The sequence below is a fragment of the Marasmius oreades genome, chromosome 6 (assembly GCF_018924745.1).
Source record: "Marasmius oreades isolate 03SP1 chromosome 6, whole genome shotgun sequence".
NCBI classification, from domain to species: Eukaryota; Fungi; Basidiomycota; class Agaricomycetes; order Agaricales; family Marasmiaceae; genus Marasmius; species Marasmius oreades.
Window position 1 is genome coordinate 3,495,956 of NC_057328.1, and position 13,783 is coordinate 3,509,738.

The 13,783-nt window shown below is 47.7% G+C and overlaps 4 protein-coding genes across 7 annotated transcripts; 3 read left to right on the forward strand and 1 right to left on the reverse strand.

The window, feature by feature from the left end:
* The first annotated feature begins 155 nt into the window (after nt 1–155).
* Nucleotides 156–2,035, forward strand: E1B28_010591 (uncharacterized protein). Of its 3 annotated transcripts, XM_043155564.1 has the most exons (7): nt 156–670; nt 744–831; nt 891–1,090; nt 1,154–1,267; nt 1,319–1,403; nt 1,458–1,472; nt 1,538–2,035. In XM_043155564.1, the coding sequence occupies exons 1-7, from the start codon at nt 190–192 to the stop codon at nt 1,659–1,661; spliced, it is 1,107 nt and encodes a 368-aa protein (XP_043008035.1). In that variant the 5' UTR covers nt 156–189; the 3' UTR covers nt 1,662–2,035. The 3 variants fall into 3 exon arrangements, with proteins under 3 accessions (XP_043008035.1, XP_043008036.1, XP_043008037.1); XM_043155565.1 differs by having other exon boundaries at nt 1,319–1,472; XM_043155566.1 differs by having other exon boundaries at nt 1,458–2,035.
* A 651-nt stretch (nt 2,036–2,686) lies between these two features.
* On the forward strand, nt 2,687–4,229 carry E1B28_010592 (uncharacterized protein). Its single transcript, XM_043155567.1, has 4 exons — nt 2,687–2,779; nt 2,842–3,393; nt 3,462–3,602; nt 3,661–4,229. The coding sequence occupies exons 2-4, from the start codon at nt 2,966–2,968 to the stop codon at nt 4,142–4,144; spliced, it is 1,053 nt and encodes a 350-aa protein (XP_043008038.1). The 5' UTR covers nt 2,687–2,779; nt 2,842–2,965; the 3' UTR covers nt 4,145–4,229.
* A 175-nt stretch (nt 4,230–4,404) lies between these two features.
* E1B28_010593 (uncharacterized protein) lies at nt 4,405–5,733 on the reverse strand (the record flags this gene model as incomplete). The annotated part of the gene is made up of 6 exons (XM_043155568.1): nt 4,405–5,024; nt 5,086–5,238; nt 5,302–5,380; nt 5,445–5,466; nt 5,516–5,557; nt 5,624–5,733. The coding sequence occupies 6 exons, from the start codon at nt 5,731–5,733 to the stop codon at nt 4,405–4,407; spliced, it is 1,026 nt and encodes a 341-aa protein (XP_043008039.1).
* A 1,835-nt stretch (nt 5,734–7,568) lies between these two features.
* Nucleotides 7,569–9,996, forward strand: E1B28_010594 (uncharacterized protein). 2 transcript variants are annotated; one of them, XM_043155569.1, is made up of 11 exons: nt 7,569–7,744; nt 7,809–8,060; nt 8,115–8,152; nt 8,203–8,270; nt 8,318–8,394; nt 8,448–8,504; nt 8,555–8,933; nt 8,984–9,154; nt 9,209–9,577; nt 9,639–9,764; nt 9,830–9,996. In XM_043155569.1, exons 1-11 carry the CDS (start codon nt 7,598–7,600, stop codon nt 9,937–9,939), a joined length of 1,794 nt encoding a protein of 597 aa, XP_043008040.1. In that variant the 5' UTR covers nt 7,569–7,597; the 3' UTR covers nt 9,940–9,996. The 2 variants fall into 2 exon arrangements, with proteins under 2 accessions (XP_043008040.1, XP_043008041.1); XM_043155570.1 differs by having other exon boundaries at nt 7,569–7,724; nt 7,784–8,060.
* The last annotated feature ends 3,787 nt before the right edge of the window (nt 9,997–13,783 follow it).

Genomic DNA, 13,783 nt, shown 5'->3' on the forward strand with positions numbered 1-13,783 from the left:
GGGCTTATGTAGGATGGGAGTGCGAGCTTCTCTGCAACGAAGGTTATAACTCGTCGCTCACAAGAAAATCATGGTAAACTTACCGAAGCACCCCTCAAGCACGGTGAGAGCAGGAGGCTTGAACAATCGGCTAGTTGAGGGTTTAGGGCAGGTCATCCGGCGTTCCAGTCCGAAACCACACCCCTGTCAATGCTACATCCTTCCATCCCTCTCCCGAACTTCCACCACGGATTCAGCACAAACCATGCTCTATGTCAAGCCTACCAATGGAGGCTGACCCACGTCAAGCTACAGAACTCAAAAAAAGACCTCGGTGTCCACAAAATCTCCAAAACCGGGTTTCCTCCCATCGTTTCCCCACCAAGTCCACTGTTGCAAGAGCAAATGTCGTCATTGTCACCGTCGGTAGAGTTGATTCAGTCTGTCGAAGAACAAGAAAAAGGGGAAGACGAAACATGCCGGCTCCAGCTCCCTCCTCCACCAACACACGCATTCGAAGCCTTCTACCCAAAAGGAAGCATCAACCCATCTGCTCCAATCCCTGGAGGTTTCGGATTCTACTTAACCGGCCCAAACGACTTCGTCTCGGGACAAGAGGTGTTGATGAGCTACCGAGTAATGTTCCAGAACGATTGGGAATGGGTGAAGGGAGGGAAGTTGCCCGGTATCTGTGAGTAAATCCTATGATTATCTCAACTTTTAAATATTTAACGAGTTTCCGATTGGTTTTTGGCTCTATGTAGTCGGCGGTGTAGGAGATCTAGCCTACAAATGTAGCGGTGGAAGACAAGAGAATAGATGTAAATGTTTCGATGTGAGGTTGATGTGGAGGTAAGTCCATACGCGTATCCCCGTATATACATCTTCTCATCCCCCGCACTGGTGTACAGACAGAATGGAACCGGTGAGCTCTACACATACCTCCCCCCAACTGAGAACAACAAAAAGCAACTTCTGGCCGTACCACCTGTCTCAAGAGCAAACAACGATTACGGTTTCTCCGTAGGCCGCGGATCCTTCACTTTTGTCAAAGGAACATGGGTGTGCATAGCTCTCCGATTGAAAATGAACACCGTCGGTGAAGAAGATGGTAAGGATTTCCCAATATCATTCCCCGCTGTTCGCCAACCGAACTTGAATACGTATCCTACAGGAGAGTTAGAGCTCTGGATTAACGGCCACTCCGTCATTTCTATCCAAAGACTATCGTTTCGCGACTCGGAAATGGCGACCATTAAAGGGATGCACTTTCAGACTTTCTTCGGCGGTATGAGTTCGCTTCAAAATCGAGTAGCACGTAGACTGACATGGGAAATAGGCCACACAGAGGATTGGGCATCTCCGAAAGATCAACGGGCGTGGTTCGCTGATATCACAGGGGTCTCCATCCTGAACACGCCATCGTGCGCTGTTTCTCCATGATCTGGGATGCGTTAGAATTTACCATAGATATTCAGAATACATCTTACACGGTAAAACTCTTGTCGTTCCGACTCTCGCATTTCCAGAGGGGATTGAACCATGGTTTCCACGACAGAACGTATTTAAGAAACCGGATCGACGGGCGTGAAGATTTGACTCGGCCCGGGGATAAACGTTTGAACCTTCCGAGTGTACAACAAGACCAGATCGAACCTACTTCCAGCGCTTCCGATCAATGATCTCGCTCGTCCAAATCAACTGAGTGATACTCCGGAGAACAAGGCATATCTCGCTGAAGCTTCTTCACAGCTATACTCATCCCAACCCGGCGCACGTCACGACTCAGACGGATCCAGCTACGGAGATGAATTCGAGAAGATGGATGGAAAGGTCTTCCATGCGACTCGAAAACGAGGCTTTGTCGGACGATAAGGTGGCGAGCGGATTAGAATATGAAAGCACCTCGGAGGTCGGTGGGATAGGAAAGTTGGAGTTTTTTCCTGGGTTACGATATTATAATTCAGGCACCCAATTTGTGGAATCAAACCGTGGCAAAAAGGAGTTTGTGAAGGAGTTTGTTGACTCGTATCAAGGAGAATATATCCGAGCCAACTTCAACCAACGTGATCAGGAGTATCAAGCCCACCGGAGTACAAGTTGGCAATTGTTTCAGGATTGAATATTGACTAAGCGCTGCGCGGAAATGTAATGCGGAGCGTAAGAATGGTAGGACGAATTAACCAGGTAGGTAACTGAATTGTAATTGAAGCACCTGTGGTAAGGTAGGCATGACCTCGGTGTCGTATCTTCTCCTCCGATGCGCCATTCCTGGTGATTAGTCGAGATTTTTCTGCGATTGTTCAGCCAGAGGAGGATGTGGTGAGTCGTGAGTGAAGATTTGAACTTGATGGGGTTCTCGGTTGTTCGTATCCATATGATATTGAGGGAGGTCGTTCAAGCGTACGTTGGAAAGATTGGAGTTTTTCTAGGTTATGAACCTCGGAGTGATTTTGCAAACATAGTCGGGCATTGGTGGGGCTGAAAATTTGCGAAATTGAAGGTGTGTCACTAGATGAACTGTGGAGGGGAAAACAAAGTTTCCTTGACGGGGCGTGAACCTAAGTGGGGATGTTTGAGCCCCACTTTGTTCAACAATGCAGAGTAAGCAAGTAAAACGCCCCAGTCAACCTCTCCTGCAACTACCCGAGCCAACAAGACATACAGAGTGAGTGATGTTGACCAATGTGGTCAAACTCAGCCAAACACGCGAGCTCTTCTTGACGCGTTCCTTCATCCACTGTTCTTATTTTTTTCGATGGCACATAGAGTCGAAACGGTACTAAATCCAATGAAAGTGGTATGTCCTGCTCAATGTCACCGACTATGACGTAGGCCCTTCGCTAACCTTTATTTATTCAGGCATCCGCTCAGGAAAACTGTAGAAAGCCCCAGATTCCCCTTTCCCTTACCAACACACATCCATCGACGTCACCCAACCTCATTTGGCCTCGCTGACGACAACGACGACGTTCAACTTGCACAAATGACTCCTCTGACGCGCGCTATACGCAACGTTGGACGAAACCGCCAATGTGACGTCAATCGCTACGCTTTCCTTTCCTTTACAAATACCAGACCCCTCCACCTCTCTCCCTTACTTCGATTCAGTCCACAAACCCCCATCTCATATCGATTCTACACCTCTAGCAAGTACAGTAAAATGTCCAACAACAACGCCGATCTCCGCATTGGAGATGTCTTCAACGTCAAGGACAAAGTCGCTTTGGTGACGGGAGGTGGTTCAGGCATTGGCCTGATGATAACACAGACTCTCGCTGTCAATGGTGTCAAAGTGTATGTCGTTGGGCGTACAGCCGAGAAGCTGGATCGCGTTGCAGAGACTTATGGAAAGGACATTGCTGGTCAGATTATTCCGCTTCAGGGTGATGTGTCGGATAAGGAGGGTGTCAAGTGAGTTTTTTTCTTCTTTTTTTCCTTCTTATTCTAGCTTTGGTGCTAACCTATTGGTTTTTACTCAGGAAACTCTACAAGGAGATCGAGTCGCGCGAAAAGTGTCTCCACATTCTCGTCAACAACGCCGGAGTTGCACGTGGTAAGGGCGATCTCGACGGGGAGAAGACCGCTCAGCAGCTAAAAGAGGCCCTCTTCGATCCGACAGCGTAAGTTTTTAGTTTTATCCACCCCTTCTACAACAAGCTTATCAACGTCTATATCCAGCGTCGAGGAATGGACGGATATCTACGCCACAAACGTCGTCGGTCCCTACCTCATGACTACCGCTTTTCTCCCTCTCCTTCAAAAAGCCACCGAAGACCAACACGGCTACTCCGGCTGTGTTGTCAACATCAGCAGCATCTCTGGCTCCGTCCGTATTTCTCAAGGCCACGTTTCTTACAATGCCAGCAAAGCTGCCACCATCCAACTCAACAAAATGCTTGCCACCGAATTCGCAAAGGCAGGTCTCAAGATCAGGGTTAACTCTATTTCACCAGGTGTTTTCCCAACTGAAATGACGACAGGGGAGAGTGGGGAAGATCAGAAGAGTGAGATGCCGAAGGAAAAGAAGGGAGGGTTGCCAGCGAGGCGACCGGGGAATGATAGGGATATGGCGGCGGCGATATTGTTTACTGTGGGGTGCCAGTATCTGAACGGTCAAACGATCTACGTGGATGGTGGATACCTTCTTCAGGTTGGGATGTAGGCTATTGGCCGACGGGAAAAATGGATGTACCATAGGATGTATCATGATTAATTCCGCTTGACACAAGAATAAACTGACTTTACCATCATACAAAAGCGTCTGAAGTGCCATCGTTTTCGCAGGCCCTGTATAAAATCATACAATTCAAACGACGAGAAGAACATTGATGTTCGTGAGTTATTTATAAAACATACATGGGCCTCGAAAACATGAACATAATGATAATACATCATATAAATAATATACAAGAGAGGGAAACGCTACGTGTGTACTGGAGCATACCCCACCGTAGCCTCCAACCCGCTCTCTCTGGGAACCTCAAACCCAACCGACTCCAAACTACTCCTCTGTTCAACCTTCTCCACATCTAGATATCCCGACGGACTCTTCGCGAACACAGTTTGAAGATCTCGTACAGGAACATCATCATAACCAGCTTGAACTTGAACATCCCTATCCTTATCTCCAACGGTAACCCCTAGCCCAAACCGGACGATAATCAATGTCGGTACGATCCCAGCGATCTGTATCATGGAGTAATAAAACACCGCATGGGCCGTTACGAACGCTTTCGTTGGGTGCCAATAGACACTCGGGCTATCGCTGTTGGTGATGCCTATCGCTACAATGATTGTGTAAATGAGAAGAACGAGATGGTATAGAAGTCCTGATTCGAGGCTAATAATAGTAAGTTTACAGGACCAGGAGATCGAGATCACAAGGTTTGTGTAAGGGTTCGGAAGATGGTGGATGAATATAACCGGAACGCACATAATTATAAGGGCAGTAGCAGCAGCGCTGTAGTACATGCCCTTTCCCCCCTTCCCGTCCAACGCCATATGTCTGTTCGCACATCGGGTGATATAGATTAACCGACCAGCTGTAAAAAAAAAATCAAGGTTTTTCAAAAACCCATCGAAATAGACTCCAGCGAGTCATACCTATCATCAACCCGAGAAGTAGGTTCGAAAACAGTGCGGCAAACACGAATATAACGAATTGAGATAGTTTTGGTCCTCCGCTTCCGATAATGGGAGTAAACACGAACAGACCATGGATGCGAGAGAGTGTTATTGCGTTCCAGATGCCAAACACTGTATACGGGGGGGTTGGATAGGTTGAGAGGGATTGTCCATCGAAATCCAATAATTACACACCGGTTGCTGTCAGAGAGAAAACCCCCGGAACGACAACGAATCTTCGTCTCGATCCCCATACCAGATAGCACCGAGAGAGCTGTAGTAGCGAAATATAATTGAGCTCCACATTTTACAAAGCACACGTCGAGTTCGGTTCTTACCAGAACAAGCTCTGTCACCAAACTACGAGTATCGTTAGTATCGTTATGAGAGCTAGAGAAGCTAAACTGACTTTGTTATAACGATAAACACTACTCCAGCAACAGTCATTCGTCTGGAAGTGGATCAATCAATTTCCGACCCAACAGGGGGGGGGGGAAAATCAACTCAAAAAACGCACCGCAGCTCCCCACGTACCCCATCAACAAGCTCATTTCTCAAATTCACCATAGCATGCCAATCAGAGGGAATAAGAACCTTCTCCACCTTCTGAACTTGACCTATCTGCATTACGACGTTGATAATATTGATCGCCGTTCCGACTGCCGAAAGGAGGAACAACACCACCACCACCACCACCACCACCGTAGTAGCACCTACCCATCCCGTTCCCGTTCCCGTTCCCGTTTTTTCGTTCCCGTTTTGGTCTGCGGAGTGAATTTAAGAATATAGATGGAATATCCGAACAGGCCCAAATAAAATACGAATAAGATACACTCGATCTAGGAGGGGGATCAGTGGTTGTCCGAGATCCGAGTCAAAGGGGGCGTAACTGCAATAACGGTCATCGGTACAGTTATCCATTCCTGGTCACATAGGGTACTGTATCCGAACACTATTCCGCATGCCGATCCATCCAAGAGGGTGGATGAAGCCATATTCGAGGGGAGAGGCAGGCCTCAGGCCGCTTATTGAAGCGACAGATGGGTGAGGCCGCGAGGGTGTCTGCTGCGATGTCGATGAAGGAGGGGCCCGGGGGGCACGTCGTGGTGGAAAGCTAAAAAGCAGTTCACTTGCCCATCATTCAAAAGAAGTTTCGAAGCTATACCGTGACTTACCACGATTTACCACGCCCCCCTCCCTTCAGGGATAATAAAGTTTGACACAGGGCGCTTTTTTGAGGTTTGGGTAGAAGGCGCTGAGAGGCTGTTTTGAGTTCTTGTAGTTATGCCGAGCTTCGGGATCTACAAGTTTGAAGTTTAACGGGTACGGTCTGGTCCTGCCATGCTTGAAAGTTTGGTTCAAGCCGTCGACTAGAGCATCGCGAACCAGAAATTACAGATCTGAGCTATGCAGAGAGTCGTATCCGACGTTAGCCGTTGGTAGATCTTCGCGTGGTGCGACAAAGACTCGTGGTGATCAAGTCCGGCAATCGCCGAGGATGGTATTCGTCCGTGTGTGGGAAAATATTATTATCGGCATTCGAATCCGCTCTCTTTTCTGCCGTGGCTTTCGCTGTGAGTGAACTTTCTGCAAGATCACCGACAACTCACGTGCCTGCTGGGGCACAAATCGAGACGTACGCATCCCCGACGCAGTCGTGAATGGGGCACATACTGCAGCCGACGAATTCGAAGATGATAAATCCGGTGGGAGGAGGAGCTGGAGGTGGGCTCGGGAGAGGTAAATACTAAAGCTGCTAGAAAATGAAATTTTCGGTATCTCGCCTGTTGGTTATCCGCTCAAAGGCTCTGGAATTGATGTTCAAGTACCCATTGTTGATAGCATGCATCCATGCAACTTTTGGGTAGATATGACCTGAATCCGTCCAAGGATTCCGACGGTTTCAACCGAAAATTCGGATACCGAGGTCTTTTTCCCCCCCGAGTTCTGGAGATCTACATGGCCTGTGGGTAGTCTGCATAGAGCATGGTTTGCATTGAAATTGGGATAGAAGGATGTCGGCGTAACATTGACAGGATGCTCCGGGTGTGGTTTCGGACTGGGACCCAGATGACCTGCCCTAAAGAGCCTCAAATAGCCGATGAACTGTTCAAGTTCTTTCTTCCTGCACTCACCGTGCTTGAGCGTTCTTCGGTAAGTTTACTATGATGATCTGTGTCAGCGGTGACTTATGATCTTCGTTGCAGAGAACCTCGCACTCCCATCCTACAATAAGCCCTCGCGACTCGAAACGATTTTGTACGTATCGATTATTTAATTCATGAAGACTTTATAAAACAGGATTAAACAAGGGGCAAGGATGTAAGAAAAATGTACAACCCAGTGGATCTTAGGTTGATGGAGTCGGGCTCGGGAGGTACTAAAGCTGCGAGGGTTGAACGTGACGTTGACATGTGAATTGATTATCGATGAACATGCACAGCACGTTGGTTTCTTACTCTTCTCTGTCCCACCTTGAACGTGCCCAACGATGTCTTCCGCTCGCTTCTTCGAGTGCGCATCACATATGCAATTCTATGGTGGCCAGTCATTCACGAATGCAAATCAAATCATCAACTACAACTATCCACCACCTGAACCTGTATCGTCGAAGAATGGTGAGCAATGGCTGACCTTGGTGCGTAATAGACTCAATTTTGTGTGGTTTTGGTTATAGCTGATGCTGCTGTGTCACACACCAGCGTAGTGGACAAAGGATTAGACAGGTAGACATGTGTGACATACTCATTCTGCGCGAAGTCTCCTCAGAGACGTACCGTGTGTCGGTCAAATTGAACTCGACAAACCCATTTCGAAGTGACAGGGTGGGAGGCGTTGTGAAGATCCAGAAAACGACGCAAAGCGCGGAAATTGTTCCTGGGTTTGGAGATCGGCAGTTTACAGTCGTTTCACTTGAACCCGAGGACAATGGAGATGTTGAGAAGATATGGACGGTAAGTTTCAGTTGTTGACGGAGACGCTAAGCTTGACATGTTCAATGGGGCCAGGTACTAGAGCCACTGTATGACGTTGTTCTGTCTCGACGGTGAGATCTGATATCTACCATCTTTTGCTGCGTTCCTGATTGGGTACAAGTCGAGTATGGCTTCCACAACTCTTTGGAGTGGGTCGGTCAACGATACCAACGCTGATATACCACGACGGTGCGTCTTGCTACTCACATTAGTAAATAGTACTGATTTGCGTCTAGAGGTTGTCGATGCGGGGACTATCATAGATCAATACGAAAAGACACCGATTGTATTGACCTACCTGAACTACAGATATGTGCGGATGTTCACCCTGATGGTTGTCTCTCAGCTAGCTCATCTCGTGTTTAGTGGCATTCCTTTTTTCACGTGCGAGACGATGAGACTCTGCGGAAGTTGTCAATTCCGGTAAGCAAACTTTGCAACGTCCCCTACTGTCTAAAAATAGCTTCATTCAGCATTCGAGCGAAAACTGGACATTCAATCTGAGGACTGGTTCATTCCAGTATGATATCATAACCACGGCACTCTCCGGCGAAGGCGGTTCTCAACGGCGCTACTTTGATCAATTGCCCCCACTTCCACCCGATTGCAATCCACTGCTCGATTCCAAGGAGATCATCCGCGCTGTTCCGGACTTCTTACAGTTGATTTCATCATTCAGAGGTCGCATCAAGGCAGCCAAACTTATCCGCCATGACCTTGTCACATTTGGCACTGTCGTTGATCGCACAACACACAGAATCCTCGCATACTTTCCTTCCATCTCACCTCCTGTGTGGTGCTGTCGACTTCCCGTTGGTACTCCCGACGTCGTTGGCAAGTACTCAACATCAGGTAACGTTCTGCTAGAGCAATTTCCCATCTCTAACCATACCATTTCATAGTCCCTTCGCTTGTTGATCTCACTTTCACGAGGAAAAACAATATATGGAAAATGAAACTTCTATTCTCATTAACCCTACCACCAGAAGACTGCCAACGACTGCGGACTGCATACCTCGCGCAGTCATTCCCTTTCTACGACTACAACAACCATCGGGACTCCAATGCCTTGGGTACGTATAAACTTGAATATCTAGCCTTCGTTACTGACATATTTCACATTCTAGCCTGCGTCGATGAATTTGTCGTCTATCTGAATGCGATCTTCACGTCTGATCCGTCCACTTGCGATCCACCAAAATATCTGCACGTCCCACCTCTATCCACCACTTGGATCAACGATATGCCCTGCATTTACTGGCCATTAAACAATCGACTATTTTACTGGTCCTTTGACCGTAGTGGGGAGAAGGAGATTCCAGAAGAGGACTGGGAGAAATATGGAATCCCAGAGCTGAAAGTAGACACATATATTGGGTCAAACTGGTTGGAGCCGTACTATAGGGCATTTCGGGAGTATCTTTCCTTAAAGGACTATGACTTCCAGAGTGGTCAACAGTTCGCAGATGATCATGGTTATCCGATTCTCGTCAAAGGTAAGAGGCTGTTTACTACGAGTCATTTTGGAACTTACTCCGAAGCGCTCTTTGTCCTCAGGCAACCCTCACATTCGGGCTGAAAACTCCTTAGAGAGAGGAGACCTTCATGCACCTGGCCCGATGAGAAAACATCCGAAATCAAAACTACAAAGACTGGCAACTTGGGTCGGGAAAACTGTCAAAAGTCAGAGTCTCATTTTACATTTATATTTTTCAGTACCGTCTCAAGGTAATCACCACCCCCCACAGGATCATCCGGGAAAAAAGCAAAGGGCAAAGGAAAAGCCCACGGAGCAGATTCGCAAGTCGAGGCTGGCCGTTCCGGACAATCATCCATAGTCGATATTTCAGATCGATAGCACATACTTTCGTGTATCAGTGCTCGTGTCCGTTCCATCTCTAACGTTCAAACCGTATATTCACCTTGCGATTGTATCCAGGTAGTCGATATAGCTGAGTGAATGAAAATTCATGACCCTCTCGCGCACTGCCGTGAAACAGGGCATAACCCATCTAGCCCTTTGCAGTGAGCTATTACGAGGCACAATGACCATACCCGTACTTGCCCTCCGGGATATCCTTTCCTTCGTTCCGGTTACTCCTGCCTGTATTTCTTCCAACAACCTTCCAATACCCTCTCAGCCGCCAGTTTCCGATTTCCTCGTCCTCGGATATCCCGAAGAAACCCTTCCCACCTTGAACTTCAATCCATTGGGGCGAACACCGACGATGATGTCGACCGCGCTCTCCAAGGAGGCTGTTCAGATATACAGGTCAGTTCTAAGTCGGATGACGAGCCGTTGAGGAACTTACCTGGCTCGTCAATGTCAACCGTCGACTTTGATTATTTCGAGTGTCATACACGGCGATATATATTGACCGCGAGTTCCGAGAGTTTCAAGAAGGATTTGGATTGAGCAACACCTATTATGGAGTGAAGAGGGAGACGCCACGGTGTCGGTACACGGTACAGATGTGAGAGAGCGGTGTAGAACGACCTGTGGGTTGAGGTATCGCGATGATGAAGGTGTGGATCTTGATTTGTTCTAGCGTCTTCTATGAGTAGCAACACGGCTTATTCGGAACCCAACACGAAGCTTGAACGTTGATAACGCGAACCCTGGTGTGAACTCCAGCAGGGCAGAAGAGAGGAGAGTCAAACAGGGCTTACTGCAAATGGTTCCAAACCCCATCTTCCGTTACCAACGGCGTGAAGCCTTTTAGTGATGAATCAGAATTCCTTGAGGGGTCGTTTTTGCCTGCTTCAAGCTCAGTCGTCCCGGTTTCACGTGGGCTTCAACTCTCAACGGACAATGAATAGAACTTGGGCACGGGGATACACGCAGTGTTGACCGAGGACCCCCCAGAGAATGTTGGTTCCTATGCGATAAACGAGGGTGAGTCGGGTGGTATCTGAAATATGGATGATGTGTCGATACCTCGAAAATCTACCACCGCTGCTTCCAAATTCGAATCCACCTGACTCGCACCATCACCCGCCTACCAGCACCAGGATATCTGGAGCCCAAACCATTCATAAGCACACTTCCTATCCCATTTGTAGTCCTCTAACCTCAACAGCTGGTTCAAGGCTTCAAGCAACGTGCTTGCACCATTCAGTGTAGCGATCCGCGCACGCTCTGACCTGGTGTATGTGTATGCATTTTGGTATTGAGAATGATCGTCGCTTGAGGGACACAGGGCGTTGTCATGTTGTTGAGGAATTTGACTTTCGATATCGAGTTGTGTATGTTGTTCGGGTGGTATTCGTTGATGAGAAGGGTCACGGTGGTCAAAAACGTCAACGAGCACCGGTGTAAGAAATTACCACGCTTCTCTGCTACAGTCGACCGAGGCTCAGACTGGCTCGGTCACATCAGCTTATTTATTGGTGCGTTTTAGAGTCTTCACACATTCGGAATACAGCTCAACGTCTTCACTGCTGTTCAGATTCACGCCCATCTTCATACGGTCCAAGATCCCTTCAGAGTTCAGCCAATCTCATTATATTGCCAGTGACGACGTACTCTCGCAAAAACCACCAGAAGTCCACTACCCAAACCTGGACAGTACGCGAAGAAATCTTAAGCAACGACTCAGGCTTTCACTATTCAATCTCGATGCTCTCGCCGTCAACTTGTCATTTCTTTTCTCGCACGAAAGACGAAGGTCACTAGCTATCTCATACAATGAGTTCATGCGCCCGTCTTTCATAGCTCAATGAGATTACCATGGCTTGCAATTATCCCGAACCTTTCTCCTCGCAGTCTAGCACTAATTCATCTCCTTATTCATAACTCGACTCGTCTACGTTACCCTCAAGGTGTTCTTCAACTTCGTGTCCACGTCACTGCTAAACCATGCCCGTCTGGCCCAGTGCGGGTTTTTTTGCAGATCGGGTCGGATTCGGTCGTTGAACGACTCAATGAAGGACTTTGATCCATGAGAACTGGTACGAGAGGGGCGCTTTTACGCCAAGCAGTATGCATTCTGTATGATAGTACATTCCAACCAATTCCGGGTCATGAAGAAACATCACCCGATGGCGCATTCAGGACGGAGACGCCTGTTTGCTCTTGAGACCGGTGTCACAGCCAGAAATCATTGTTTGTTATTCTCCGTTGGGAGATTTATAATCTGTACAATTCGCCGTCATGGTAGACCAGTCGGGGACATCAGAAAAAGATATCAATACGGAAATACGAGAGATATGTACTTACCTCCACAGTGAACCCAAACGAGCCCCACATCGAGACATTTGCATCTATTCTCTTGTCTTTCGCCACGACATTTTAAGGCTAAGCCTCCTACACCTCCATCTAGAACCAATCGGACAACACGTCAAACGTCAAAAAAAAGGTCCAGAACGTATAACCATAGTCTTTTACTCACAAATACCGGGCATCTTCCCTCCTTTCACCCACTCCCAATCGTTCTGAAACGAGCTCATCACGACCTTGTCCCTAAACAAAATGTTTTCGAGCCAGTCAAGTAGGATCCGAGGCCAGAGGGATCAGAGCAGATGGGTCGATGCTTTTCGTCTAGGTAGAGGGCTTCAAATTCAACAAAAAGAAGGACCTCGGTATCCACAAGATCTCTAAAACTGGGTTTCCTCTCATTGTTCCCGACCAAGACCTGCTGTAAAAGAGGAAGAAGGGGAAGGCGAACGATGCCGGTACCATAAAGCATGGTTTGTGTTGAAAATTGGGATAGAAGGATGTCGGCGTAGTGATAGGATGTGACGGTGCGGCAGGAATGTCTAGTCGACAGGTAAACGGTTGAGGTCGATCCGGTCGGATGGCTGACAAAGTAACGGTAGATAAAAAAAAAGAAGAGTACTACGAAATATTCGAAGTACGATACAACGTAAAAGACCACGACGCCGCAGGAACGTGATGTATCTAGAGAACTCGTGTAGAACAAAGAAGTTGACACTTAGCTTAAGTGACTGATTCTCGTATCTTGCTCAAATATATGTTGTTAATGTTCGCTCTTGCTCGGGATTTAGTGGAGAGATTCAGGGCTCGGTTTTGGCTCAGAGGAAGGGGGAGAAAGGCAGAAAGAAAAAGTTAATTATTCGGTACAGCATTGACAGTTTATATGAACGGACTCTGGGTCCGAGCGTGCGAGTAAAAGAAGTAAGTAAAAAAAAGCTAGTTCTAAAAAGGACTATCTACTTGGTTCCTTGATAAGATAACGGGGAGGCTAGACCTCTGACCCACGGCATTCCCGAACCAGTTCCGCCTCAGTCGACGCTACTAAGACTTCGCTTTGGGGTGGATGAGGTCCCAACGCGGCATAAAGCAATTTTACCGCCAGGTGGACGAGGCCTTGCGGGAGCGGACTTGTAGGAGGGGAAAAGGAAAGGAAACAACATGAATCGGAGGCTCACCGTAAGGTACGAATTCATAAAAATACAACGACAAGCGATTCACGCTGTAATAAAAGTGCTTCTGCGTTCGAAAAGGAAAATAAGTAAGTTTTAATTTTGTTTAGGTTCGCAAGTAGAAGATCATCAAGAAAACAAAGTGAACAAGAAACTCATCGGGATGAATGATTCTACCAGGGACCCGCAGGACCCTACCACAACGGAACATTGGAACGCCAGATGGCCTGCCCTAAAGAGCGTCAAATAGCCGAATTTGTTGTTCTTCGCCTCCTGCTCTCATCATGCTTGGGGGTTCTTCGGTAAGTGGACTATGA